This window comes from Pseudorasbora parva, chromosome 16, assembly GCF_024679245.1.
Source record: "Pseudorasbora parva isolate DD20220531a chromosome 16, ASM2467924v1, whole genome shotgun sequence".
NCBI lineage: Eukaryota > Metazoa > Chordata > Actinopteri > Cypriniformes > Gobionidae > Pseudorasbora > Pseudorasbora parva.
Window position 1 is genome coordinate 21853495 of NC_090187.1, and position 27116 is coordinate 21880610.

At 38.6% G+C, this 27116-nt stretch overlaps 1 protein-coding gene across 2 annotated transcripts in view; it reads right to left on the reverse strand.

The window, feature by feature from the left end:
- LOC137043653 (rho guanine nucleotide exchange factor 17-like) overlaps positions 1–27116 on the reverse strand; it is a 124318-nt gene that overhangs the window by 96011 nt on the left and 1191 nt on the right. For both annotated transcript variants that reach the window (XM_067419966.1, XM_067419965.1), the window contains exon 2: positions 23504–27024. In XM_067419966.1, the coding sequence (XP_067276067.1) occupies positions 23504–27024 (3521 nt within the window). The remainder of the gene's footprint in view (positions 1–23503; positions 27025–27116) is intronic.

The window sequence follows — 27116 nt, forward strand, 5'->3', positions numbered from 1 at the left end:
TTTTCTTTCTCACAGTCAGAGAGAGAGAGAGAAGAGAGAGAAGAGAGAGAGTGAGAGAGGGAGAGAGAGAGAAGAGGAGAGGAGAGAGAGAGAGAGAGAGAGAGAGAGAGAGAGAGAGAGAGAAAAACTGTTTGTTTTTATGTTGCAAGTGAACATTATTCCCATGGCCATACCACTATATATAGATGGACATGAGTTGCTATGAAAAATGCTCCGTTCCCTCTTGAGTCTTTCAACTGCGGCCTGTGATCGCTATGACAACAGGGGAATAAACAAGCGGAGGAGGAGACCGCAGGAACCCCGTATCTGTACATCAGCTCTCAATCCCACACCACTGAGGAGGGACAGATTTCCGGAATCCAAAAGCGCAACGCTAAATGTTAATACTGTCCCTTTCACAAGGAGCACAATGTAACAACAAATAAAAGAGCTGCAACCAGACACAAAACACAAAAACATTGTGTACAATGTGTAGAAGTTTTACATTTCGACTTTTGGGGAAGTGATAGAAAGCAGAAAGAAACTAGTTAAATGTGGCTGTTTTTTCTCTCTTTCTTTCTTTCTTTCTTTCTTTCTTTCTTTCTTTCTTTCTTTCTTTCTTTCTTTCTTTCTTTCTTTCTTTCTTTCTTTCTTTCTGTCTGTCTGTCTGTCACCCTATAATGGTGTCCACAAAATTATGAAGCAGTGAAGTTTTCAACATTGCTCTTTTTAAAAAGTTTTTTTTTTAAATGTTAAAAATCATTATATTAGAATGATTTCTGAAGGATCATGCGACTGAAGACTGGAGTAATGATGCTAAAATCACAGGAATATATTACATTTTAAAATATATTCAAATAAAAAATGTGAAATTGTATTCATATTTCACAACATTTCTGTTCGTACTATATTTTTGATCAAATAAATGCAGCCTTTGTGAGCACAACATTTTTCTAACCCCAAATTTTGAACAGTACAGTGCAGTCTAACCAATCTTTTTCCTTATTCTCTCAACTAAATTTGTTTCTCAACTACTCCGATAGGCTACATTTGGAGGGGGGGGACAACAAAAGATAGGGAGAGAGACAAGGGCTGCATCTGAAAACTTAGGCAGCTGACTTCTTGCCTCGCTGGCTTATAGACAACGACTCAAACAGTGTCTGCGCAAGAAGGCACCTCATGGAACTGACTTCGGACAGACTTCTGAGGCAGCGTAACAGTTTAATGACCAAATAGAGCAAGCTTAGGTGAGAACTAAACAAATATTTAATTGCTACAGTAGTAATTTATCGCTTGACATGATATCAGAAGTAGAAAACGTTGGTCAAAAACGTACATTTACACACAAACTGACCAACAACCGCAACTTTCAGACGCCATCTTTCTTTTTCTAGCTCAACTGTCACCGAATGGAACGCACAGGATTGTGGGATATCAGAGGCAGGGTGTCTACAGCTATGCTGCTTTCAAGAAGCGATCAGATGAAGGTATCTCAGAAGACCGGAAGTGAAGCTAACATCGGATTCGTACGTGCCTTAATGTCTTCCGAATGTGTCATCGGAAGGCAGCATTTTTTACGTTTTCGGAAGCATGGTGAGAGAGCATGAGAGATCGAGAGCCTTATGGCTCACTGTTTTAGCACAGTGACCTCTACTCAACCTGCCGAAAGGATCCAATCAATGACCCTGTTTATATGGAAGGTCAACCAGGGTATGTGAGATATATGACCTATTCTTTTTTTACACAGCAAAGCAGAAACTGTGGGGCCCATTTAAACACATGCAAACCTGTACACGGTTAAACACTAATCCTTGTGTATCTTCTACTGAAATGCAACCATGCGTGCGGGGCCAACCACACTGCTTGGGTCCAGAATTACTTAGTGTTACTAGTTAACAGATTTTGATCCAGTGGGGCTTTGCAAAACACCTCTGCAGGTATATACACAAATGCCTTCAACATTCGCACAGAACTTTTTACTGAAGGGTCAAGTGGTCACTAGTTCACCTTTGGCCCCTGGGGAGCGGATCCTGTTCGACGCTTGTACCTCCTCACCTCTCAAACTCGGAGGTGGTAAATACCTCTACCTGTGGTAATCGAGAAGGGTGAGAGGTCAAAGGTCAAATAGGGTCAGGGGTTGCTGACTGACTGCAGGCAGGAATGCAAACTCTGACCTGAAAGCCGGCCTTGACACACATGTAAGCGCAGCTCGCTGGGATTACCGGGTCAGGTGATTGTGGCGTGCTCCAACACAACAATCTATAGCTTTATGAAAGGAGGGATTTCAGGGGACTCGTGCCACTCTGGTGAATAAAAGCAAGTTCAAAAGGAGTCAAAATTTCAAAGAGTCAAATTAGGCCCCTGTCCATATGAAAGTATTTCATTTTAGAGCCATTCCTATGGTGCTTGATCTTAAAAGGGATAATTCACTGAAAATGTAAAATCATTGTCGTAAGTGAACTAAAATATATATTTTGCTCCCCCTGGAAGAAAATTTAGCAACACTCAGTGTTGGGGTGTAATGCATTTCTAAGTATTCAATTACTGTAATTGAATTTCTTTTGGTCTGAAAAGTACCGCTGCATTTACACGGGGCCTCAGCGTCAACGCTTGGTGGTGGGTGTGTCTAAAGCAGGTGCTGATGTGGTTGTCATACTGACAACAGCCAGTCACATCATTTTTTTCGGTTTTGCATGAAAGCAACTGGCTAGGATCTGCGCTAGGGTATTTGCTTTGCATATCTAAATGGCTGACACCACGAGTAAATTCAGTTTGGCAACGCATGATGTCACCTATTCTAATGCCGAGGCCCATTGTGAATGCACCGTAAGGGATTGCCCGTGCATTTTCTGCACACTATTTCTGATGTAATTGCATTAAAGGAAGAATATGTAAGTTTGTGGCCAAAACTGGTACTGCAATCACTATCCCCTCTCCCCCTGACCCTGACTCGAGGTTGCCAGATAGGCTGCAGGATCCAGCAGGAACGTTTGTAGCTGCAGCTTCGGTAACTAGAGCAGATCTTGAAACCCCGATGCCGAAACACTACTGACTTAGTGATTGGTAGATAGGTGGAGGGCGGAGCTTCAGGCCAAAACACAACATGTCAACATCAACATCAGATGAGGGCTGCAACAACAACTTTTAAATGACAATATCCTGGCCGGACTACTGTAGTCAGGGATATAAGTATTAGAAATGAACATGATTTCTTAATGTCTAATGACATATCAGGACCATTTTATGATTCATTGAAATACATTTCATACATACAGTTTCTTTAAATATATACATGATGTGTGTGTGTGTATTTATGTACACACACACAAACACACACAAACGCACACACACACACACACACACACACACACACACACACACACACACACACACACACACACACACACACACACACACACACACACACACACACACACACACACACACACACACACACACACACACACACACACACACACACACACTATGTAAACCTTTATTTTGTATGCGATTAATCGTTTGACATCACTATTTACATAACAGTAAAATTACTATATATTGTACATTTAAATATTCTTGACTGTTTATTTATTTATTTTTTGCTTTCAAACTTTAAACTATGAATGTTTATTTTGAGAAAAAACGCAGGGAGACCATAAAGTTTCTCTTTTTTCAACAACATATTTATAAATTATTCTCATTGCAAATTTGGGAAGGCGGCTTACGCATGTTGTGTTTTCAGATCATATCTTGGAATCAAAACGGACTTCTCAATCACAGAAAAAAAAAAAGTATAAGTGAATGTGTGAATAAAAGAGCGAAGAGAGAGTGGGAGAAAAATATTGTTGCAGTCTCTTCTCTAAATGCAACTTTGTCTTTTATGGAATGAGAACTACGAATGAGAACCAGATGTAGGCCTGACGACACAACAGGCCAGAAGGATAAAAATAGGCAGAGATAAATGGACGGGATAGTTCCTCCAATGAGGGGGAGGAGGAGGCTGCTGGTGGTGGCAGTAACTTCGCCGTTCCCATCTGGAGACCTGCGCCAAACTCAGCTAACTTCCTATTCATACACAAGTTCCAGAGAAAAACATTCATAAGAATGTACGAATTCTGGATATGATGGCTTTATGCCAATCAAAAGCTATAAAACAAGGATTCAGCTGCAGAAGAGCCAAGAAAAAATGATGACGATAAAAATGCCTCGTCTAAGTTGTGTTCAAGTGTCCCTTAAATTTAAAGGCTAATAACCTCATCTCCTGTTACAACTTGAAAAGCTCCATGCTGATGTCATCTAATATTCCATCAGTCTGCTGCCAGAAAAACAGTTATGTTGAACAAGTATCTGAGCAAAAGGTTAAACGGTGACAAGATCGTCATTCATTTTCATTCCCAAAGACACTAAATTTGGGCTCCTTTTGTGACATGCACACAGAGAATGTACTTGACATTGAGCTTTCTTACTCAACCCAAAAGGAGACTTAACTCGCAAACTTTAAATAAGACAAGAGTACACACTTTAAGATCTGTAAGGGGTGAAAAAAGGGGGGAAAGCTGCTGCCGCAAAGAAAGAAAACATTATGTTATTGCAGCTGTGTCCGTTCCACAGTTTCTGAGGAAGAAAATAATCTCTAAACCTCTCAAGAACAGACCAAGGCTGTTTTTTCAGCCCATAATAATAATAATAATAATAATAATAATAATAATAATAATAATAATAATAATAATAAAAAGAGGAAGAAATAGGACAATTATGATTGTGCATTTGACAATTATTATTTTTATGACAATTAATTGATCCTGTCAATTCTCATGCAGCATAAAAACAAATCTCATTATCATTACCCTTACGAAAGGAAAATATATTTACCAATATATTTCCTTGAAATATATTTTAATATATGGAATAATATATTGATGGTATTATAAAATATATTATAATCCATGCAATATATTGCAAAATATACAAATGATTGTCGCTTTCAATATATTGGAAAATATAAATATTAAATCCCATATATGTGAATATATTGCATGATATTTTCAAATATATTGCAATATATTTTTGTTTCGTAAGGGTAATGTAATGCAAAAAAAAAAAAAAAAAAAATGTAATACTAAAATTGTGCACATAACTATAAAAAATACTGTACATGTAAAGATTATCAAATTACAAAAAAAAAATGAAATAGACAAGAATGTTTAAAATAAATAAATAGAAAAATAAATAATAATTTTGGCTTAATATTCAGACAAATAAACAATATATTTAGGCTTAATGTTTTAAATAAATTAATAATAAATAAGTAAATGAATTAATTGAATTAATGTTTTAAATAAATAAAGCAAGTAATAAATAAATAAATAGATAGATACATATATTTTATCTATGATCTATAAATATAGCTTATTTTTTTAATTAATAATAAATAAGCAAGTAATAAATGAATGAATAGAATAAATTCTTTAAATAAATAAAGTTATAAATAAATTAATAGATAAATAAATCTACATATAAATAAACCAATAAATAATAAATTTAGGCTGAATGCTTTAAATAAATAAATAAATAAATAAATAAATAAATAAATAAATGCAAAAATAAACAATATATTTAAGCTTAATGTTTTAAATAAATTAATAATAAATTAATATACAGATATATATATATATACAGATATATATATATATATATATATATATATATATATATCTGTATATTAATTTATTATTAATTTATTTATTTATGTTTCATATTTTAAATAGATAATAAATAAGCGAGCAACAAATAAATGAAAAGATAAATTAATAAATATATATATAAAAAACAACAACCAATCAATCTATTTAGGCTTAATGTTTTAAATAAACAATGAAAAAAAAAAAAAAAAAATGTTGCATCCCAATCCCAATCTGCGTCTGCTCAAATTTGCTAAAACACCAAATTATGCAATCAAAGTCAGAGATCTCAATATATATATATTTCTTTTACTGTATAAAAACAATCATGCCAGATAAAGTTCACACTTCAACCAAACATAACTGAGAACTGCATGAAATCTCATGAGATATGTAGAAGCAACCTTTGAGCTATAAAATCCTCCTCCGGGATGAACCCGAAGTAACTCTGAAGTTATTTGTGTTCTTGGACAGACGCACACACACAGCCTGTAATCCCAAACTCAGGCTTCTATTACCTGCTCTACCGGCACAGACTCCTCATTCATGGAAGGTCAATCTTGACATAATGGCACGATTTTCCCAGTGTCCTCCAGCAGTCATCTCAACTCTTTGTACGAAATATTTTTGCACTTCCTGGCTTCCGACCGCCTGTCTTCCTCTGTTTCCTCTCCTGCGTTCCGAAGACTCTGGAATCAGCGGTCATTACCATTATCACAATCATCGTTAGGAGGGTAATTGGGGCTATTATGATTGATGAAGGCTGATCTGCGGGTCGTGCTTAAGACGTGGGACCCCGAGAGTCCAGCCAGAAGACATACGGCTCGACATGTGCACACACTCGCACACATAAATGTATAAATGCCATCTTCGATTTTGCAAATCCACATGAAAACGTATGCCCAAATCTTTTAAGCAATCTGTAAACATGCCAAGACCTAAGGTAGTTTAAACCTCAACATGAAAAATAAGAAAGGTGACCATTAAAGGGGTACTTCAGCACTGGAAAGATGAACAATCATTTGAATATGAGTATAGGGTTTCTACTGATACAAAGCCATATGCTAATCGCTGAAGTAACCCTTTAAGATTTTGCACACTATTGCATTATTTGTATATATATATATATATATATATATATATATATATATATATATATATATATATATATATATATATATATATATATACACACACATATTATATACATGTATACATATACATATACATACATTTTATATATATATATATATATATATATATATATATATATATATATATATATATATATACATATACACACACACACACACACACACACACACACACACACACACACACACACACAGTATTTCAGTAATATATAAGTTGTGGTATGCATTCCTAACCTGAATCAACTGGAGCTCAACAATGTGTCACAAAAAAAAAAATTCTTCATCAAAAGTTTCATATCAGACTGGCCTAGTTGAACTTCTTCACAAGCAGAAGAGGGAGGTAAAAATTGGCATTTGTTCTACTGAAACTTATCAGATAAGCATTGGACGCACAACTTTCAAACTTCCAATTTCCTGGCATTCATCTGACAGACTAAACCTCAGAGGAGGGGGCGTCCAACGAGGGGTCCTGGCCCTGACCCAAACTCTGCCAACCTGCCAAGCGCCAAATCCTGCTCTTTAATCGTGTGCATGTCTGATTTAGAAACATTTTTGCTGGCGTTCTTTGCCTATATTAAGGTTCTAATATTGGAGAAAGAGCGGAGTCTGAAAAAGGAAAAACAAACCGAAAGGCTATTTCAGGACTGTCAAACATCACTTTGAAAAGCTGCACAAATTCAGTTCCGGACCACCCTTAACGCGTTGTGAAACCCAAACACAGATAATTATACCACAGCAACGTTAACTGTTCCTGAAGTGTTACGTTAGCCTCCAATCATGCTAAAGTTCCTAGTGTGTGACATTATCCTTGCAGTTACTCCTGCTAGTATGGCCTGTTAAAAGTATACCGTGTAACCTACTCATGTGAGAAGTAGTCTACAACAAACCTAGCTTGACGGTTACCTCATGAACACACACCATTAAAGGGCTCCAATAATATAGTTATGATCATTATGCAGGAATAAGAGTAAAGTTCCTAGCCACATCGTTCTAGAAAATCACAACTTTTCATTTTTCACCAATTTAATTATACACATCACAAAATGTAAATAGGAAAATGTTGGCGTTATTTTGTCACTTGCATAGGCTAGATGAATTTGTTTACATCTAGTCTTTGTGTTAAGCTAGGCTAGCGGTCAGAAAGAGTTATAGCACGCACAGAGATGAGAATGGTATGTGTGGACTTATCTAATTCTGGGGGATACAGTGAATAAGCTAATATCCCACAAAGTTGTGGTGTTCCTTTAAAGGTAAAGTGATGCGAAACAAAACTACAAAAATGCTACATTGCTACTTCCAAAACACTGACTCCATCTTCCATTGTTCATTCAAACAAGTAGTCCCGGCACAAAGTGGCACCATTGGTTGATAGCAATGCAGTCAATTAACTCTGACAAGCTCTATTTTCTGAATAGATAATGTTCAGACTATAATAATAATAATAATAATTCCCCCAACAATCAGTTTCAAGGCAAACCAGGAGAAAAAACCTGCCTGATTTTTAAAGTCTTTACCCTGTTCCAGAACCTTCTTCCTGGAGGCAGGACTTGAGGTCTTGTTGTCTTTCCTGCCATTACCATAGAAACGTGAAGCCCCTCCAAACCGCCTCACCGACGCCATTAAAGCCAAACAAAGAGCGAGAGAGCATGAGTGCAGAAGTCTCGACCGTTCTCCTTAAAATTGGCACACACTCTACGAGTTTGATCTTGAGTTGTGCCCATGTTGTCCTGCCAAGCCTGAGTCAGTATGCATGTGAATGTCAGTCAGAGAGGCACTGCCGCTCCGGTCCACCCACATTCTGAAGGCCCCGGAGCCCACATGCTCAGTTATGCCCCGGCCTTCTACAGTACATGCATTGTCCATGAGGGACAGCAAGTGGGCTTGGAAGTCAATGAGGAAACGCTCATCAAAATGTATCATAGTTGCCATTTATTTACAAACAAATAATACTTTATTCAAAAGTTTGAGGTCAATAAGATTTTTTTTGTTTATGACTAGTCTCTTAGTCTCTTATGCTAACCAAGGCTGCAATGTAATTCTGTAATTAAAAGCTGAATTTTCAGCATCATTACTCCAGTCTTCAGTGTCACATGATCCTCCAGAAATCATTTTGCTCATTTATTTTTATGATCAATGTTGAAAACAGTTGTGCTGATTCATATTTTCTCAGGATTATTTGATGAATCGAAACTCAAAATAACAGCATTTATTCGAAACATAAATCTTCCTTAAAAGATGCACTATGCTAGCCTGAAAGGCCAGACCCACATCAAGATGTTTGGTCTGAAAACTCACCATTGACAGGGCTCAATCCGAGGGGCGGGATAAACGGTTGTCTTTCAAACTCCCTCTGCACGCGATAGGATAGCGCTACCACCAACCAGAGCAACGAAGGTGAAACAGAGCTTGTTGATAGATTAAACATTGACCGTATCCTGTCGGCTAAACTCCGAACACATCTTCCCTTTTTAAGAATGACTTCAGTGCCGTTCTTTGTTCTTTTCTCAGAGAAAAGCTTAACTCCAAGTCTTCCAGAATCGCAGTCAAAGCTGATTCGAAAGACCGCCGCCGTTCACCAGTTTCTGTGTTTACTAGACAACAGAAGCACGCAAACGCAACTCGGCCGTCGTCATTATGGCCCCGCCCGCCGACTCTATACCCGATGTGATTGGCCCGTCCAGATTGTGAGGAATACAGCTCAGAAGGGTATTGAGAGTTCCTAGACGACACTTGTGGGCAGATTAAATTTGCTACCGCTAGGGTGCTAGATTTCTAGGCTAGCACTATGCAACTTTTCCGTCCGCTAGAGGTCACCTATTCAAAACAAAGGCATAGCTTGATGACGGCAAGTTTGAGCACAGAATCTTGGGACATGTGGTCTTCACCTCACCGCCGTTGGTGGAAAAGAATCGGGATAGGATCGGGCAGAAATCATGTTCATGGATGTGATTATTAAAGGATTAATTCACCCAAAAATGAAATTGATGTCATTAATGACTCACCCTAATGTCGTTCCACACTCGTAAGACCTCCGTTCATCGTCGGAACATAGCTTAAGATTCTTTATATTTAGTCAGAGAGCGTATCCAAGTGTATGCACACTATACCCTTGTTGTCAGTGAGGAACCTGGGTGTGCTCTTTGATACCAATCTCTCATTTGAAAGCCACGTTTTTAGCATCTGTAAAACTGCATTCTACCATCTTAAAAATATATCTAAATTACGGCACATGCTTTCAATGCAAAATGCTGAACAGTTAGTACATGCGTTCATGAGCTCAAGGCTAGATTATTGTAATGCTCTACTGGGTGGTTGCCCTGCTCGCTTAATAAACAAACTCCAGCTGGTCCAAAACGCAGCAGCTCTATTATGAACAGAATTATGATCATATTACTCCAGTTCTGTCAACACGGCACTGGCTCCCTATTAAACATTGCATACATTTTAAAATCTTGCTTATTACTTACAAAGCACTAAATGGTTTAGCTCCCCGGTACTTAAGCGAGCTCTTAACACATTATACTCCATCACGTCTATTGCCGTCTCAAAACTCTGGCCAGTTGATAATACCTAGAATATCTAAATCAACTGCAGGCGGTCGATCATTTTCCTATTTAGCTCCTAAACTCTGGAATAGTCTTCCTAGCATTGTTCAAGAAGCAGACACACTCTGTCAGTTTAAATCTAGACTAAAAACACATCTCTTTACTATGGCATACACATAGAACATTTTTAACTTTCATTATTCAAATCAATTGACTGATTGTTAGGCTGCATTAACTAGGTCAGTCGGAACCGGGAACAAATCCCATAACACCTGATGTACTCGTTACATCATAAAAAGAGTGACATCTACGCTAATGTTAGTCTCTCTGTTTATCCCAAGGTTTATCCCGGATCCGGGCCGTGTCCCGATCAGATGGTGGACCTGCGCATGGACATGACCAACGCATCCTGGAGTGTCTGTTGAGCCGTGTCAAATGGTGTCTCCTCTGAATTTGCCTCACTGGCACGTCATGCTCAAAAAACCCGTCTCCGGCTCAATAATTCTGATCTTTCATGTATTCATACTCTAGTGTAATCGACGCACCATCCTAAATAAACCTGTCTCTTCCGTGATACCCTGAAATTTTGAATATTCCGATCTAATATGATTTCTGACCTGTAAGGTTGCCAAAATAATAATCATACACTGTTTGATAATAGGCCAGAGGAGAACTGGCACCCCAACTGAGTCTGGTTTCTCCCAAGGTTTATTTTTCTCCATCATGCCCTGATGGAGTTTTGGTTCCTTGCCACTGTTGCCTTTGGCTTGGCTTGCTCAGTTGGGGACACTAAAATTATGATCAGAGTTATTACACTAATTATACAAATAAAATGTATGAATTAGGTTTTTATTAATTCTATAAACTATAATACTGATCTGCCAACATTGTCGCTATATGATAAATTAAAATAAGCTGATAACATCACTGTTTTCTCCAGAACGACTGTACAGCCAAATCTAATTTTGTTGCAATATTATCCTGTTTAACACTGTGAAGCTGCTTTGACACAATCGTGATTGTAAAAGCGCTATATAAATAAAGTTGATTGATTGATATACTGTCCATGTCCAGAAAGGGAATAAAAAAATAATTAAAGTAGTCTATCTGTGATATCAGTTGGTTAATTAGAATCTCTTGAAGCATCGAAAATACATTTTGGTCCAAAAATAACAAAAACTACGACTTTATTGCTTTATTCTCTTCCTTGTTTGTGTTCAATCCTCAAATAAAGATTCAAACGGTTATAAATCAGTGTATTGTTACGTGTATTCATTACGTGACACTGGCGATCCGAATCATTGATCAGGACCACAGTCGCTGGTGCCATTTCCAGTTTTTCGGTCATGAGTATGAGGTATCGTAGCTCTGTTTATCATATTAGATACGTGCATCATTTGAGCAACACACATTTGAGTGTGTTGATAAAGACGTTATGATGTTACTCTGTGCGTTCGCTCGGCGGCTGCTGTGACACACTGTGTTGCACACTGCAGTAAGAGTAAGCGTTTCGATCAAATAAAACCAAAAACCGAGGGAAACGCAGATATGACACTATGGACAGGCGACTCCCTCACATGTCCCGGTTCATTGGTTAAAATAGCGATTTTCTCACGGCTTACAAATATAGAAACATTTGGGATATTGTAAGTACTCAACTAAACAAAAAACACTGGCCTAGTGTTTTTACATAGTGCACATTTAGCATTATAAAAGCCTTTTCTGGCACATTTTGAATTTGAAAACGTCTACTTTTGAAACAGCAGATGCAAATGTAAGATGTAAATATCACCTTGTTGATGTGTAAAAATCAAGATAAATCCATATGAAATGCAAATAACCTGATCGAATACCTGTCAAGTAAGTTATACAAGAGTCAAATTCCCAAGTCACATCAAATTAAAAACACAATTCATCTGGGTAAACTAAGTCGGTCTCTAAAACAAAAGCACTACTCCATTCCTGAAGATTCCACAAAGACATTTGTGATTTTCTAAATAGAATTTATGCAAAAGAGGCGGTTCTTTTCCAAGTTGCCCAAACTTGTGGAGAACACTGATCTAAAGTGGAAAAGAATGAAATATGGATGCTTTACCCACATCACACGCACAGCTGCAGGATTCTGGATTTATAAAAAGGGAAAAGAACCACAACATGGAAAAGATAGCAGATTGAAATACACTAAAAAATCCAATAGTACACAGTCATAAATCATGCCTTTTGTCTCGGTTTCGCAAGATGACAGATAAATATGTTTTTTTAATAACCGCACACACAGAAGTCCAATGACATGAAATAAATTAGATGGGCAGCAGTGATTCTTTAGGGAACCCCAGAAAGTGGATAAACCATTCTCTCCCGCATAAGCAAACAGAACACTGTAATTACAGAGGGTGGTACCATCGTAATGAGAGACAGAGAAAGCAAAGTTATAACTGACAGAGTAGAAAAACACTAGGGACAAAGAAAGAAGAAAGCTGATATAAATGACATAACGATAATAATTAGTGGCGCTTGTTAAAGCAAACATCACTATTATTAGTGCTCATACTTCAGATTGGGGGTTTGTTCTAAACCTCTAACCCCAAGTATGACATTTTGGCCTGCTTACTATTTGTGCTACAGACAAAAAGTATACCTTAAACAATGCAGCTTGTTGTGGACAGCTGTTTCTTCACTTAGTTACAGGATGATTTTTACCTGCCAGACAATAAAACGGACAACAACAAAATCCCACAGACTTAAAATTAAATCAGGGCTCAAGCCATATTTAAAGACAAGAATATTATAGAGACTTGTGGGTGGACTCTTTGAAAACCACCTAAATATCACACAGAGCACCCTAGAATTCAACGAGAACACCCAAGCAACCACATAGTAACACCCTGGCAAACACCCCAACACACTAGCATCATGTACGTATCAGGCAAAAAAATCACCCATGAAATGATCTTGAATAAAAGTGAACAATTTAAAAGAACAAGATAGAACTTTTTGGCCTTAATTCGAAGCGGTATGTGTGGAGAAAAATATCACCCATCCAATACAGTCCCAACAGTGAAATATGGTGGTGGCAGCATCATGCTGTGGGGGTGTTTTCAGCTGTAGAGACAGGATGATTGGTTGCAATCGAGGGAAAGATGAATATGGTCAAGTACAGGTATATCCTAGATGAAAACCTTCTCCAGAGTGCTCAATACCCTGGACTAGGCCGAAGGTTCACCTTCCAACAAGACAATGACCCTAAGCACACAGCTAAAATAACGGAGTGGCTTCACAACTACTCTGTGACTGTTCTTAAATGGCCCAGCCAGAGCTGACTTAAAGGGTTACTTCAGCGATTAGCATATGGCTTTGTATTAGTAGACATCCTGGAGTATATTCAAATGATTGTGCTTTCCCCCCTCATATCCCCCTGAGACAAGAGATTATTGCATTTTATATCTAGAAAAATTCCTCCTATGATGCAAATTGATGGTATTTGCAACATAGGAGGAATGTTTGGCCAAGGGCTAAAAACTACAGCCAGCAGAGGGAGCCATTTCTGCATGTTTTGAACCTGCGCATGGGGGATGGAGATCACACTCAGAGCTCATCTCGCAGCTACAGGCACTCATTTAAACGGAGCTATGGTGAGCAGTGTAAGTCTTTTAACTTCTCAAATTAATTTCTATGAAAGTTAAGCTTGCAAAGGCATGAACTGATATGCGCCAGACTGAACTTGCGTTGTGAATGTATGCCGCGAGTGTAGTCGCGATTACCTCAGCTCTCATCACAAGAGCTCATCAGCTCATTTATCTCACTCCTGCAGTTAGTGCTCAATGCTGTGAGACTCACGCGGTGACTCACTCATTATATTGAACAGACATGTTCAGTTTTTAATTGTAGTGTCTGTTCTCTTAGTCACTGTAATCCAGTAGGTGGCTTTGGGAATGGCCTTACAGGGCAGCGAAGCATTCTGGGAATTGTAGTCTTTCATCCCCATGAGACAAAAATACATTTTCTGTCTTTTCTCAGTCTAGAAAGCACCAAATTCAAAAATAATTTCACATTTCTACTACATTGATGAACCAGTTTAAATACAGATTCATCTTCCCAGCGCTAAAATACCCCTTTACAACCCAATTGAGCATCTCTGGAGACCTGAAAATGGCTGTCTACCAACGTTTACCCTCCAACCTGACAGAACTGGAGAGGATCTGCAAGGAGGAATAGCAGAGGATCCCCAAATCCAGGAGTGAAAAACTTGTTGCATCTTTTCAAAAAGACTCATGGCTGAATTAGATCAAAAGGGTGATTCTACTAAATAGCCTACTGAGCAAAGGGTCTGAATACTTAGGACCACATTTCAGTTTTTCTTTTTAAAATAAATCTACAAAAATTGCAACAATTCTATGATTTTCTGTCAATATGGGGTGCTGTGTGTACATTAATGAGAAAAAATTAACTTAAATTATTTTATCAAATGGCTGCAATATAACAGAGTGAAAAATTTAAGGGGGTCTGAATACATTCCATACCCACTGTATATATATATGTAAGACCAAAATATAAATTATATATCTTATATATATATATATATATATCTTTGGTCTTACATATATATATATATATACAGTGGGTATGGAATGTATTCAGACCCCCTTAAATTTTTCACTCTGTTATATTGCAGCCATATATATATATATATATATATATATATATATATATATATATATATATATATATATATATATATATATATATATATATATATATATATATATATATATATATATATATATATAGCTTTTTTTTAAATGCAGCAAAAAAAAACAATTGTTGAGCAACTGTAAACGTGATCAGACTTTAATATTGATACTTGTCTCATCAAACAAACAACACTAATGATCGGAAACCACACAGCAGTTATAATCACCCTTTTCGTTTCTCCCTCTCTCCGTTTCTCCACCATTCCATGCCTTAAGTTTATCTCAATAAATCAGTGCAATGCAGAAGGCTTACATGGAAGATAAACAAATCAACACACAAACACTGGAGCTGTGCCAGATGTACCATGGGAAAGGGTGAACTGCATCATTCTGTGACCCCGTTCTCATACTGGAGCTGTCGTACACAGCCTACCACGAACAAAACATACAAACACACATGACACACCCATTTGCTGATTTTTAAACACAATTACAACTACTCACACTTTGAAGTTAAACTGGCAGAACGCTTGCTTGAGTGGGCCAAACTTAAATTACCGATAAGTTAAGGAAATAAGTGATTATTCTCAGAGACACATTGATGCGTGTCATTTTATTCTTAAGAATTACACACAAAACTTCATTTGAGACAAGAGCACGTAGCAGAACACAAAAAGAGAAACAAACAGTGAGAAAGACAGATGTACATGAATCTGTAATTCTTACAACACAGGTCTGAATTGAGACTGTGGTTACACACACAAGATTCAAACCACCTGTTGGATCATCATGAGGCCTTGAGCGTTTCTTTTACTGGAAGTTAGAGTGGATAAGTGTCGACTATATGACAAGTGACCTCTAAAAACGGTTTCATTTCGAGAGGGGGCGACATGAGGAATTCAAAAACACTTGTAAAATGAACCTGACATGCATTCTTGAGTGTCTATCACACTGACGCTGAAGAATTTAGATCCAGACCTCAGATGGGGGCAAAACACAAAACTTGATCAGGAGGTAAAAAAAACAGGAAAAGAAGCCTAAGAGGGAGATATGGGTGGTCGGATTATAGAAATGAAGGGAAAATACTGGTTTTGATTACCGAGCCCTCATACTGTCAAACCACCTACATAACATTTCCAATCACTTTAACGTTTCCCAAGTTCAACTAATCTGGTGTGAGATTTGATCCTGGTAGTATTTCACCCTCATTTGCATGATAGAACGCTTGAGTTTAACTCTATATGCGCGCACCCTCATGCTTACAGAGACCGCCAACAGAAGAAAAAACACCAGAAGAATCCTCATCTGATAGGGGCTTATTATCTAAACATAAGCAATAATTATAGTAGGACCATGATTCACTTGCAAATGCATCAAACTATGTACTGGTCATGTGTGCAATCCAAATCAAATCCTAATTGATAAAACCAAGTTAAGAGGGAATGGAATCAATATTTCAGATAACAGAGGAAATTGAGTCCAGGCCACAATGATAACCCGACACAACACTGCCCTGATGTTTCGTGGGGTCGTGACCCCTGTGTGAATGCTTCTGCCCTGATGGAATTATGGGTAGTTGTCCAAAAAGTACTGTGCATTATACGGTGCATTTATTTTTAACACATAATTTAAATATAATTCAAGGGATAGTTCACCCTCATTTACTTACACTCTAATTGTTCCAAACCTGTTTGAATTTATTTTCTCTGCCAAACACGTCAAAAAGATATTTTGAAGAATGTCTGGAACCAAACATATAATGGGTTGATAGTATATTAATATTATAGAAAGTATGTTTTTCATTATGTCATGTTTTTCATGTCATATTTTGTGCTTAGCAAAAAAAAAAAAAAGAAATTCATACATGTTTAAAACTAATTGAGAGTGAGTGATGACAGAATTCTTTGGGTGAACTCTCACTTTAACTCACTTCAAACCAGGGTTATTTTTATTATCCAAAAATATTAATAATAGAAATAGAAATATTAATAGAAATGTTGCCTTGGCAATAAACTGAAAAAATTCAAAGTAATTCAATTTTTAACTCAAAATCAATAAACGACTAACACTAGCTGGATTTATATATATATATATATATATATATATATATATATATATATATATATATATATATATATATATATATATATATATATATATATATATATATATATATATATATATATATATATATATATATATACACATACACACACTAATAAAATGACAAAATAACATAAAATGACTACAACATCAAACTAAAATTACCATGATAAATAAAAAAAAATATATAAAAATAAAAGCCAAATAAAATAACACTGTTACAAAAACCTCCATAATGAACTATTCTGTAGGGAAATATGTTATCTGTCCATTAAAGCGGCTCATCCTGTTAATGTCTCTCTCACTATCTTCTGAAATCCATATGCAGACAGCTCAGGAGCTGAGGAACATTGTGGAGGGATGAAGTCATTTTTGTCATTCTTCCAGAAATGAGATTCAGCCCTGATATCAGGTACTCTGACAGGGAGGGACGTGGGGAGTAATGGATGACAGGAGGGTTTTAAAAAAAGAAAAGAAAAGAAAAGTGATACTTGGAAACGAAAGGAGGGAGAAAATAAAGGACTGATTGAATGTAAATGAAGCGAGCCAGTGGAAAGCACAGGAACATAAAGGAGAAGAGAGAAGGGGATCTAGTTGCTTTCCTGTTGTTTTCATTTAAACAGGCACCAGGAATGTGGCCTTCTTTCCCTTCACTTCTGTAAAATGGCCATGGACACAACAGCCGGCACAGAGAATAGAGAGAGATAAGTGATAAAAAATGTTCTAATAAAACTTCTATAGTATGGAACAAATACTATGGAAGTCAACTGTTTTTCATTTTGGGAAAATAAATGGTTAGCATTTATTGCTAACCATTTATTAAGGTTATCCCAATAAATGGTTAGCAAGCTGATCTTCCAGCCTGAGCTGCTGAAAAGTGTCAAAAACCCCTTTGAAATCAGTCAACAGTCCTAAACCAGTGGTCTTAAACCAGTAAACCAGCTTAGCCTGGTAAAGCTGTTGTTTTCCCTTCAGCAGACGGATAACATGAATTGATGAATCATTCACAAATAGCAGTAGGGATAGTGTAAGAAAATCTACAGACACCTCCAAGACATCACATTAAAAAACACACTGACTCACAAGTGTCTGAGTGAACACACAGAGGGAATTACTCTCAGAAGGTCAGAAGGAACGGCACAGACATGACTGTGTCCCCTCTGAGACGACGGCCCAATCGAAGGCAGACAGCAAACACATGCACTCATTCCAACTGAGCCTTTAATCCCGCTAAAGACACTGAGCAGCAGTTACAGCCAGAACAGCATCAAAGCTCTGACAAGTCATGCAAACACAGCACACAGTCGTCTGGAGTGTCTGTGTGTGTATGTGTGTGTGTGCTGTCTCACGCCTGGCACTTTGTTTCCAAACAGTCTCCCGAGCAGAGCGGCACATTCCAGCCTCTGCAGCTCATCAAACATATTAGTAACCACAACAACTTCCTGTTTCTGTTCCTCAGCTTCCTGTCTGCGCAGGATCACTCGGCACAGGCGCTGATAAAAGAGCAGAGGTTCTTATAGCACACACACATACACAAGATGAACGTTTTAGACACTCATTAACAGTGTTCCTAGCCTTCCAGCTACAAAACAAACAAAACATACACATCTTAAACCAGTTAAAGGGATAGTTCACCTAAAAATAATTGGAGAAATTATTTATTAACCCTTAAGCCATCCTAGGTGCATATGACGTTCTTCTTTCAGAGTTATATTAAAAAGTGTCCTGGCTAATCCAAGCTTTATAATGGCATTGAATGGCAGCCCAAAATTTGAAGCATAATCGTCTGAAAGAAGGATGTCATATTCACCGAGGATGGCTTGAGGTTGAGTAAATCATGGGCTATTCTTTATTTTTGGGTGAACTATCCCCTTAAGACCTGCAGACCAGCTTGTGCTAAAGAGCTATAAAATGAACGTTGATAGCCAATCAGATTATTTGAGACTTTGTTGAGACCTCTTCTGAAACTCTTTAGCAAGTCTCCATTTAATCTTATTGCCGTCTGAGGATATTTAAAGTTTGTGGCGTTCAGTTAGCACAACAATATTTATGACTTTTCCATCAATTTGTATGTATAATATACAATTGTGTTTAAAGGAACTTACAATGGAAGTCTATGGTGCAAAGCAAAGCACTGCACTGGAAACATTACAGTATGCACTGATTAAAAAATATAGCCTCGAGAAAAATATGTGTTGTTAACATGAAACTAGTTTGATAGATTTGCTAACTTTATACCATTTTGTATTCAATCTTTCAATGTTATAAAAATTACTATTTATATTGAGCAAACTTCAGCCACTGGTATAACATCAGTCGGCTAATCCATTACCAAATGTTCATCCACCTTGAAAAGTAGTCTCCCCTCAAAATTGAAAATTGAGATGACTATAAAGATAAAAATAATATGTATTTAACTTAATAATTAAATTCAAGTGCTTTACAAAAACACAAGCTTCACATTTCTCCTTGTAAATCCTTTAAAAGTCCCCATATAGGTGCATTACTGTAAGTGTAACGGCAATTACCATCGTTGTTTTTTATTTTATTTTTTACTTAAAGCCACGATATGTAATTTTTTGCCAGTAGAGGTCGCTTATTCAAAACAAAGGCGTAGCTTGATGACACCTTGATTGCACGGCGCTTTTATTATGCCACTGAAGAGTGCTTCTGCCTCTTCCGGTCATGCGTATGTAGAGCAACGCAGCACTGTTTTATCATATTATTTCCTATATAACAATGATTTGTTTTCTGTTAAAGGACAACTCCGGTGAGAAATGAACCTAGGGGTAATTAACAGATGGTTACCGAGTAGATCGTTCTTTGGGATGCGTTTTCATGGAAATCGAATGTAAAGAGTTTTATCTTTAAAAACAGTTTAGTTTATAACACTAGTCTATGGGGCACAGAGTAGTGAAATTAAATCGCTAGTTAATACCACTAACAAGGCTAAAAATAGCCTCACGCTAACACAGTAGCATAATAAGGGGCCCTACATGCAAACCGAAGCATTGAGAACTTTGTAAGTGTACAAACAATTTAATAAGAAGACACTTTATAAACATTATAAACGCGTACATTGCGCGTTCACGGACAGGCGCCATCTTGGAAAACAGTCTCGACTCATCGAGCCTCGAGCGCTCTGCTAAGTGATGAACTGTGACTTGGAATCTCATATGGTCCGTTGTTTCCGGAAGAAAACACTGAACACAACAGAGAAAATAAATAAATAAAACTAAAAATGTCCATGTTATTACATTTCACAAACTTAATTCCTATCGACCAGCTCACTTAGAACAGCGCTCGTGGATCGATTAGTCGAGACTGTTTTCCAAGATGGTGCCTGTCCGTGAACGCGTAAGGCACTATGTTTATAAATTATCTTCTTATTAAACTGTTTGTACACTTACAAAGTTCTCAATGCTTCGGTTTGCATGTAGGGACCCTCATTATGCTACCGTGTTAGTGTTTGGCTATTTTGAGCTTTGTTAGTGGCATTAACTAGCGATTTAATTGTATCACCCTGTGTCTACCCTGTGCCCCATAGACTAGCGTTATAAGCTAATCTGGTTTTAAAGATAAAACTCTTTACATTCGATTTTCATTAATACGCATCCCAGAGAACGATCTACTCTGTAACCATCTGTTAATTACCCCTAGGTTCATTTCTCACTGGAGTTGTGCTTTAATGAATGTATCCAAACAGTTGCTCATCTGTCTAATAAAACACATAATATATTAAAGCATCTTTGTTTTTTCCATGGTTTCTACAAAATAAAACGAGGGTAAGGCAGGTATGATAGGGGACGCATGGACACTTGTCACTGTCCTGGTTAAAATTGCTTATTACTCTGGATTTAAACATTGTTGGAAAAAATTGTGATAATGTAAGCACACAAGTCAGAAAAATATATAACATTGTTTTAGTGCTTTTTTATACCAATATTTTAATCAAAAAAAAACTACAATATCTTCCATTTTGTGCCTTGAGAGGAAAAAGGCATAAACATTTTATTTAAGAGCATCACAAACTTAATGTTTGAAAAGTTTCCATGATTATGGACACAATATCTCACACATTTGTTATATCCTATGTGGGGGTTATTTGGCAAGCTGTGCTTTTATGTTCTTTTATCACAGCTCTTTTGCTCATCTTTGTACAGCTGAGCACAATGTTCTCACCCTCCGTTTCACATTACCGCAGCATTGAGACATCTTCACACGTTACTCACAAAGAGCTCAATCTGAGGGCGTTTTCCCCTCCACACAGCCTGTCCACATGTGTTCTTCCTTCTTTTTTCAGGGGTGTGTTTACAGTTTCTGATCATCACATCCTCAGAGAATACTTGGCTAACACACACACACACACACACACACACACACACACACACACACACACACCTGTAATAAACACCCTGTGTTTATGTTCTGAGCCACTCCAACCCTCAATATTCATTAACCCACTAGTGTCAGATGTCCGTACTCTTCTCTTTCACTAAATAACAAGTACAGTGATGGAGTCAAGATAATTACCATGGCCTCAACTTTTACCTAACTACCATTACACTGTGGATAGCGATTACATGATAGCCTAAATCATAGAAAATACATTCAAACATATGGAAGGAACTATTTCGAATTTTTTTGAGCTGAAAGATGCAATCCATTCGCACACACAAAGTATTTGGACTTAATCATTGCATTAGATAGCTATATACCAATCTAAGTGGCATTTCTTTAAAAGAAAGATAAGCACATTTGTTTTGATATTTAATGCACTGACTCCTCCATATTTAACTGTGGCTTAAAGTGTACAAATTCTTTCTGAGGCCGTTATATATTTATATACCAATGGCAGGTGCTGTAGACAAAATCTTTGGACACTGTTCAAAAAAGATGAGGGAAAAACGTAAAAGAAACATCAAAAAGCCCTACACATGTCATAAAGCATGTGCCTGGAGCTTAAGAGGAGGAACATTTAGCTCTATTTACACTTTGTGTTTTCATTAGCCACAATACGGATGTGTGTGTGTGTGTGTGAGAACAGAGTGAAAAGCGTGTGCATGTATCCAAGCCTCTGTCAATGATGGACTCAAATTAGACCACAAGATCCAGGCTGAATGAAAAGGCCATGCAAACATTTCCCCACTGTGCACTTCATAATGACCCTAACATGAAAAAGAAGGACTTAAAAAAAAAAAAACTTAAAAAGGAATTTGTGAGCTATGGAGGCCAACAGTGTGTTACTCAAACTCATCTGCAGCCTTTATATAATCAGCCAATATCAGGCGGCTCCAAACACGGTACTAAGTGGACCACAATACTGAAAGGACAAGCTGGCACAGACGAAATCTCAGGAAAATACAGCACCATAAAAGGTGGACTGAGGGAAACTATGACCAAACCTTGTGTTTGAGACAGACCAACCGTGCTGCGGAGGGCTTACCAGGCCATACAGAGAACTAATCCATCACTAAGAGTTTGCAAGACTTCGAAAAACATCACAGCCTCCGGATATATACTATCAAGCACAACTCTCTTAAATATGATGCATTTCAATGGCATTTCTCCCTAAGGTCAGTTTGGCAACACAAGCCTTTCCTGAAGGTTAATTTCAGTTTTTTATCCTTCCGTAGAACAAATACACCATTATATAAATAATACACAAAGGGTTGAAGCATTCCCTTCAGAGTATTTGTAGAATGCCAGAATAGTATGACTTTTCATACAGTCAAGTAAACAAAGGAATATTTGCAGCAGACAGAGGGAGAAACACACACAAAGTGCACAAACACACCACAGGCACTGGACCAAAACGAAGGTATAGCCTAAGGAAAAGAAGAACAACATGACTCCAGAAGAACCTGCAGTGAGAAGAAAAATATGTTTTCTTCATATTTCTAAGAAACATTGTTCTGCTCTTTCCATCAGAGACAAAAAACAGTCAGAAGCAGTAAATTCAGCTGCACTACAACCTGAGGTAACATGTCAAACCTTACACAATACATGATTTTGCACACACACACACACACACACGCACACGCGCACGCGCACACGCACACGCACACACACAAGCCCTTGAAATTCTTGTGATATATTGGTTATCATTAAGTCACTCCAGCGCACCAGCATGAAGGTCTCATGAAATAAAAACTACGCAAAACAAAAAACCTTGACTTGCTTTGCTCATAAGTTATAAACTTCAACAGTAAGAAACAATTAGAAAGTAAAAATGTGTACTTCCAATCAACAATCTTTGATGCTTTGATGCACTTACATTTGCAAAAACTTCATAACTCATAATTCAAAGACATTTAAATAGTTAAAATAGAGAATTGAACATCACTCACCACTCTTGGTTTGGCCTTCAGAGGGACAGTGGAAAGCTCCTCACTGGACTTCCTCTCCAGTTTTGGCTCATTGGTGGGAACTAAAGGTGTGGAAGTAGTGCCCTCCAGAATAACCGCACCAGTGGCTGCTGGGGTCTCTGCTGGGGACTCTGGAGAATTCAGCGCCAAGATGTATTGCTCAGTGACGTCCTCTAATGATGGAGTGTCCTCCCCCGGGACTATTTTGTTGGGTGGTAAAGACTCAGGGCTAGACCTCTGGAGATCCTGGGATACATGGGTATGTGAAGGAATGATAGGCACAAATGTGGCAGGTTCACTCGCATGACGTACATGTTTGGGTCTGACCTTTGAGGTTGAAAGCTGGGGGTGGATGGATGCGGAGGACTGCTCTTCACCTTGTTCATCTAACTGATCTCCGTCATCACAAGACACCTGATGAGTAAAGCGGTTTGTGCGTTTTTTGGCGCTTCTGCGAGTAATACGAGGAGACAAAACCTGAGCTAGCTTAGGGTCAAAAGGAAAGGAGGGCTCTCCTGCTGCTTTTATTTCTCCGTTATGACCGAGGTGGGAGGACAAAACATGCTCAGACTGAGAACGAGGCCTTCTGGTTGGACAATAAAGTTGCCGTTGTTCGCTATTCAGTGCCCATAGCTCATCTCTTTGCTCAGATAAGATGGGCTCACTGCTAGAAGGTGGAATGGATTGTTCTAGTTCATTAATTGGCTCGCTGGGATTCTTTTGAAATTCTAGGGCTGTATCTGCCAATTCTCCACGTCTACTAGGGTCACTAAAGCTCTTTTTCTTCACAGCCTTGCCATTTGCTTTCTCATCAATAAGATTGTCCATTGCACCAGGTTCACAAACAATGCTCTGAATGACTGTACTGTAATCTCGCAGGCTGTCACTACACACGGAAAGGTCACTGGCAGCACTGCCTGTGTATTCAGAAAGGTCTGCTGCAGAGGACTCCACACCACCCACCTTAGAGTTTAGAGAGAGTGAACCGAGCAGATTGCTATCCATGGAGAAGCTCTTTCCGCCATCCTCTGCAACTGAACAACGTCTATGAGGCATTGGATCACTCAACGAGCGGTATGCAGACTCACTGTTCGACTCTCCATTACTGCCATTGCTGGAGTCTGAACCATTGTTTCCAGCTGAGGAAAATTTCCTCCGCCTGCGAATAGCACTAGGAGTAGACGGAGCTTCTAAGGCCCCCTGGTTTACATTTTTACTGCTGCTAATGTCTCCTCCTGTGGCTACTCCCTCATACTCTGTCCTAACAGACGGAACCTGAGATGAAAGAGATTCCTCTGGTGTTGTATCAGGCAACTGCTCTTCGTACAACCCTGACTGATTCCAAGCGGTGAGATTCTGACCCAGCAAGTCTTTACTGCAGGACAGCCCCCCATATGAGCCAACCTCTGGCTCTGTTACAATTCCTTCGTCTGTTAGGCTAGATTCATGTCCAGAGAGTTCATCCAATGACTTATCACAGAACATGTTCTCCTCTGAATTTCCCTTCTGTAAACATTTTTCACTTTTTCCATCAGCCTCCCCTTCCTTACACCCAGTAAAAACAGGGTGTTCAAGTCTCTTCTCCTCCTGCTTTGCCATATTTTCTTTTACATTGTCTATTTTAGTGTCACTGCTTTTTGTCTTGAAACGGTGTTCCTCCTCCTCCTCCTCACCATTATCATCATCATCATCATCATCATCCTTACTTTCACCCATTTGACAAATGTCTCTTATTACCTGTCTGGCCTCCTGTACGTAGCGGTCTTGTAGAGGGGTCGGCATTGGCTCGTCGTAACCATAGGTACTTCTGCAGTCATCGCTCTCCACCTCCCTGTCAGCAATCACAATCTGCTCGCCACTGCCTTCAGAGTCTAGCCGTTGCTCTGAAGAACTCCTTAAACCTGGCCCACTTCCATAATATTGCTGTCCTACTGGCTTCTCAGAGTAAGTGAAAGACTTTGCCCTCCTCAAAGTAGCAGTTAGATCCTTCAGAGAAGGGCGTCCAGGGTGTGGCCGATTTGTCCTGGAGCCCATTCTATACACAGATGTGCCTTGATCAGAGTTCAGATTTTCCTCATCATCTTGTCCCTTTTTCCTCATTCTTAACTCTGACAGATCACTCTTAAGGTAGCTAAGAAGAGATAGAGTTTCTGAAGCAATGTCTGGGTTGGACATTGAGATCCTGTTCCTGTCTTTTTCATTATTTAAGGGGTGGCAGAATACTCTGTTTTCTGAACTTCCTGTTTTACAGTCTGCTGGGCTTAGGCTGGGCACAAGCTTAGGGCGAACTCGAACTGGGACACGGGAAAAGTTATCTCCATGTCCAAAACTAGGCGAGCGGTACATAGTGGCATTGCCATGGTATGTTTTACTTAAAACCGCTGAAGATGCCCTGCTAAAGCTGTGGATATTGACTGGCTGTTCCTCTTCTTTTAATGTCTCTGTGCTAGAATACCTGCTACTATTTCTTGACCCCAACGGACTAGATATAAATGAAGGTATGGTGACCTTTGAAACTCGTGACACCTGAGGAACAGGGCTAGTTCCAACTGCCCCCTCAAAATTTCTATATAGGTGCCTAAAACTTTCCTTACTCATATGAGACCGTTGAGATGGATTGTCTCGTGCCCATGACATGCCCGTATAACAACCTCTAGAACGGAAACCCTCAATCCTGCGGCCCACCGTCTGAGAATCCCACGGCTCCATCATTACAGGTTGGTTGTCACTGTCATCTGACTCCTCATTGTCCCTGCTGCAACTGCTTTTCTTCTTTTTCCTTAGCGAGCGACGTCTTGCGTCCCTGTTTTGGTGAGCTAGCACTGCGCTGTCCTCCTCACTGCCTGAGGACCTTCCTCTCAACTTAGGTCCAATACCATGCTTGTTTTGAGGGAAGTTACCAACTGTCCATCTACTCAACTCCTCATCCTCTTCTCCAGAGCTCAGTCTTCCCCGAGCACCGGCTAGTTCTACGGAAGGCCCTGTCTGTGGTTGGGAGGAGTTATGCGTGGAATGTGAGCTATCCAGTGGCTGTGGCTGCTCTGCCCTCTGTCTCTGTTCTTGCAGCTGCCAACTGTGAGACCTGAGGGGCAAAGCAGTCGTTCTGCTGTGCTGTGGGGGAGCAGGTGTAGAATCACAATTCAAAAACTCACAGGAATTGCTTTCAGCCCTTAAAGTATAGAAGTCAGGGATTGAATAGTCCACACACAATGCACTGTTGTCATGATGAGAGCTGTTTGTATCTTTCCATGCTCCCCTTGGCTGGTGGGGGAACTGTATGTCACTTTTTTCTGGAGTTAAAATGACCTCTTTACCATCAAGATGCTGGAGGTGTTGACAAGCAGATTTCAAGTCATCAGCATCTGAAGTTGACCTATGTTGTTTTCTGCGTCCATCGCCAAATAGTTCTCTAATCTTAGTAACGCTTGGCCAGTTTGCATCAACATGAATAGTCTCTCCATAGGAAGGGTGATAGCCACGACGAGATTTGCATGTTGGGCTCCCTAAGACAAAAACATTGTGTTTTTAACTCACAGCATGATAGTTTAAAACACATTTACATGAATTCATCAAGCAGACACATTCAAATGCAGAA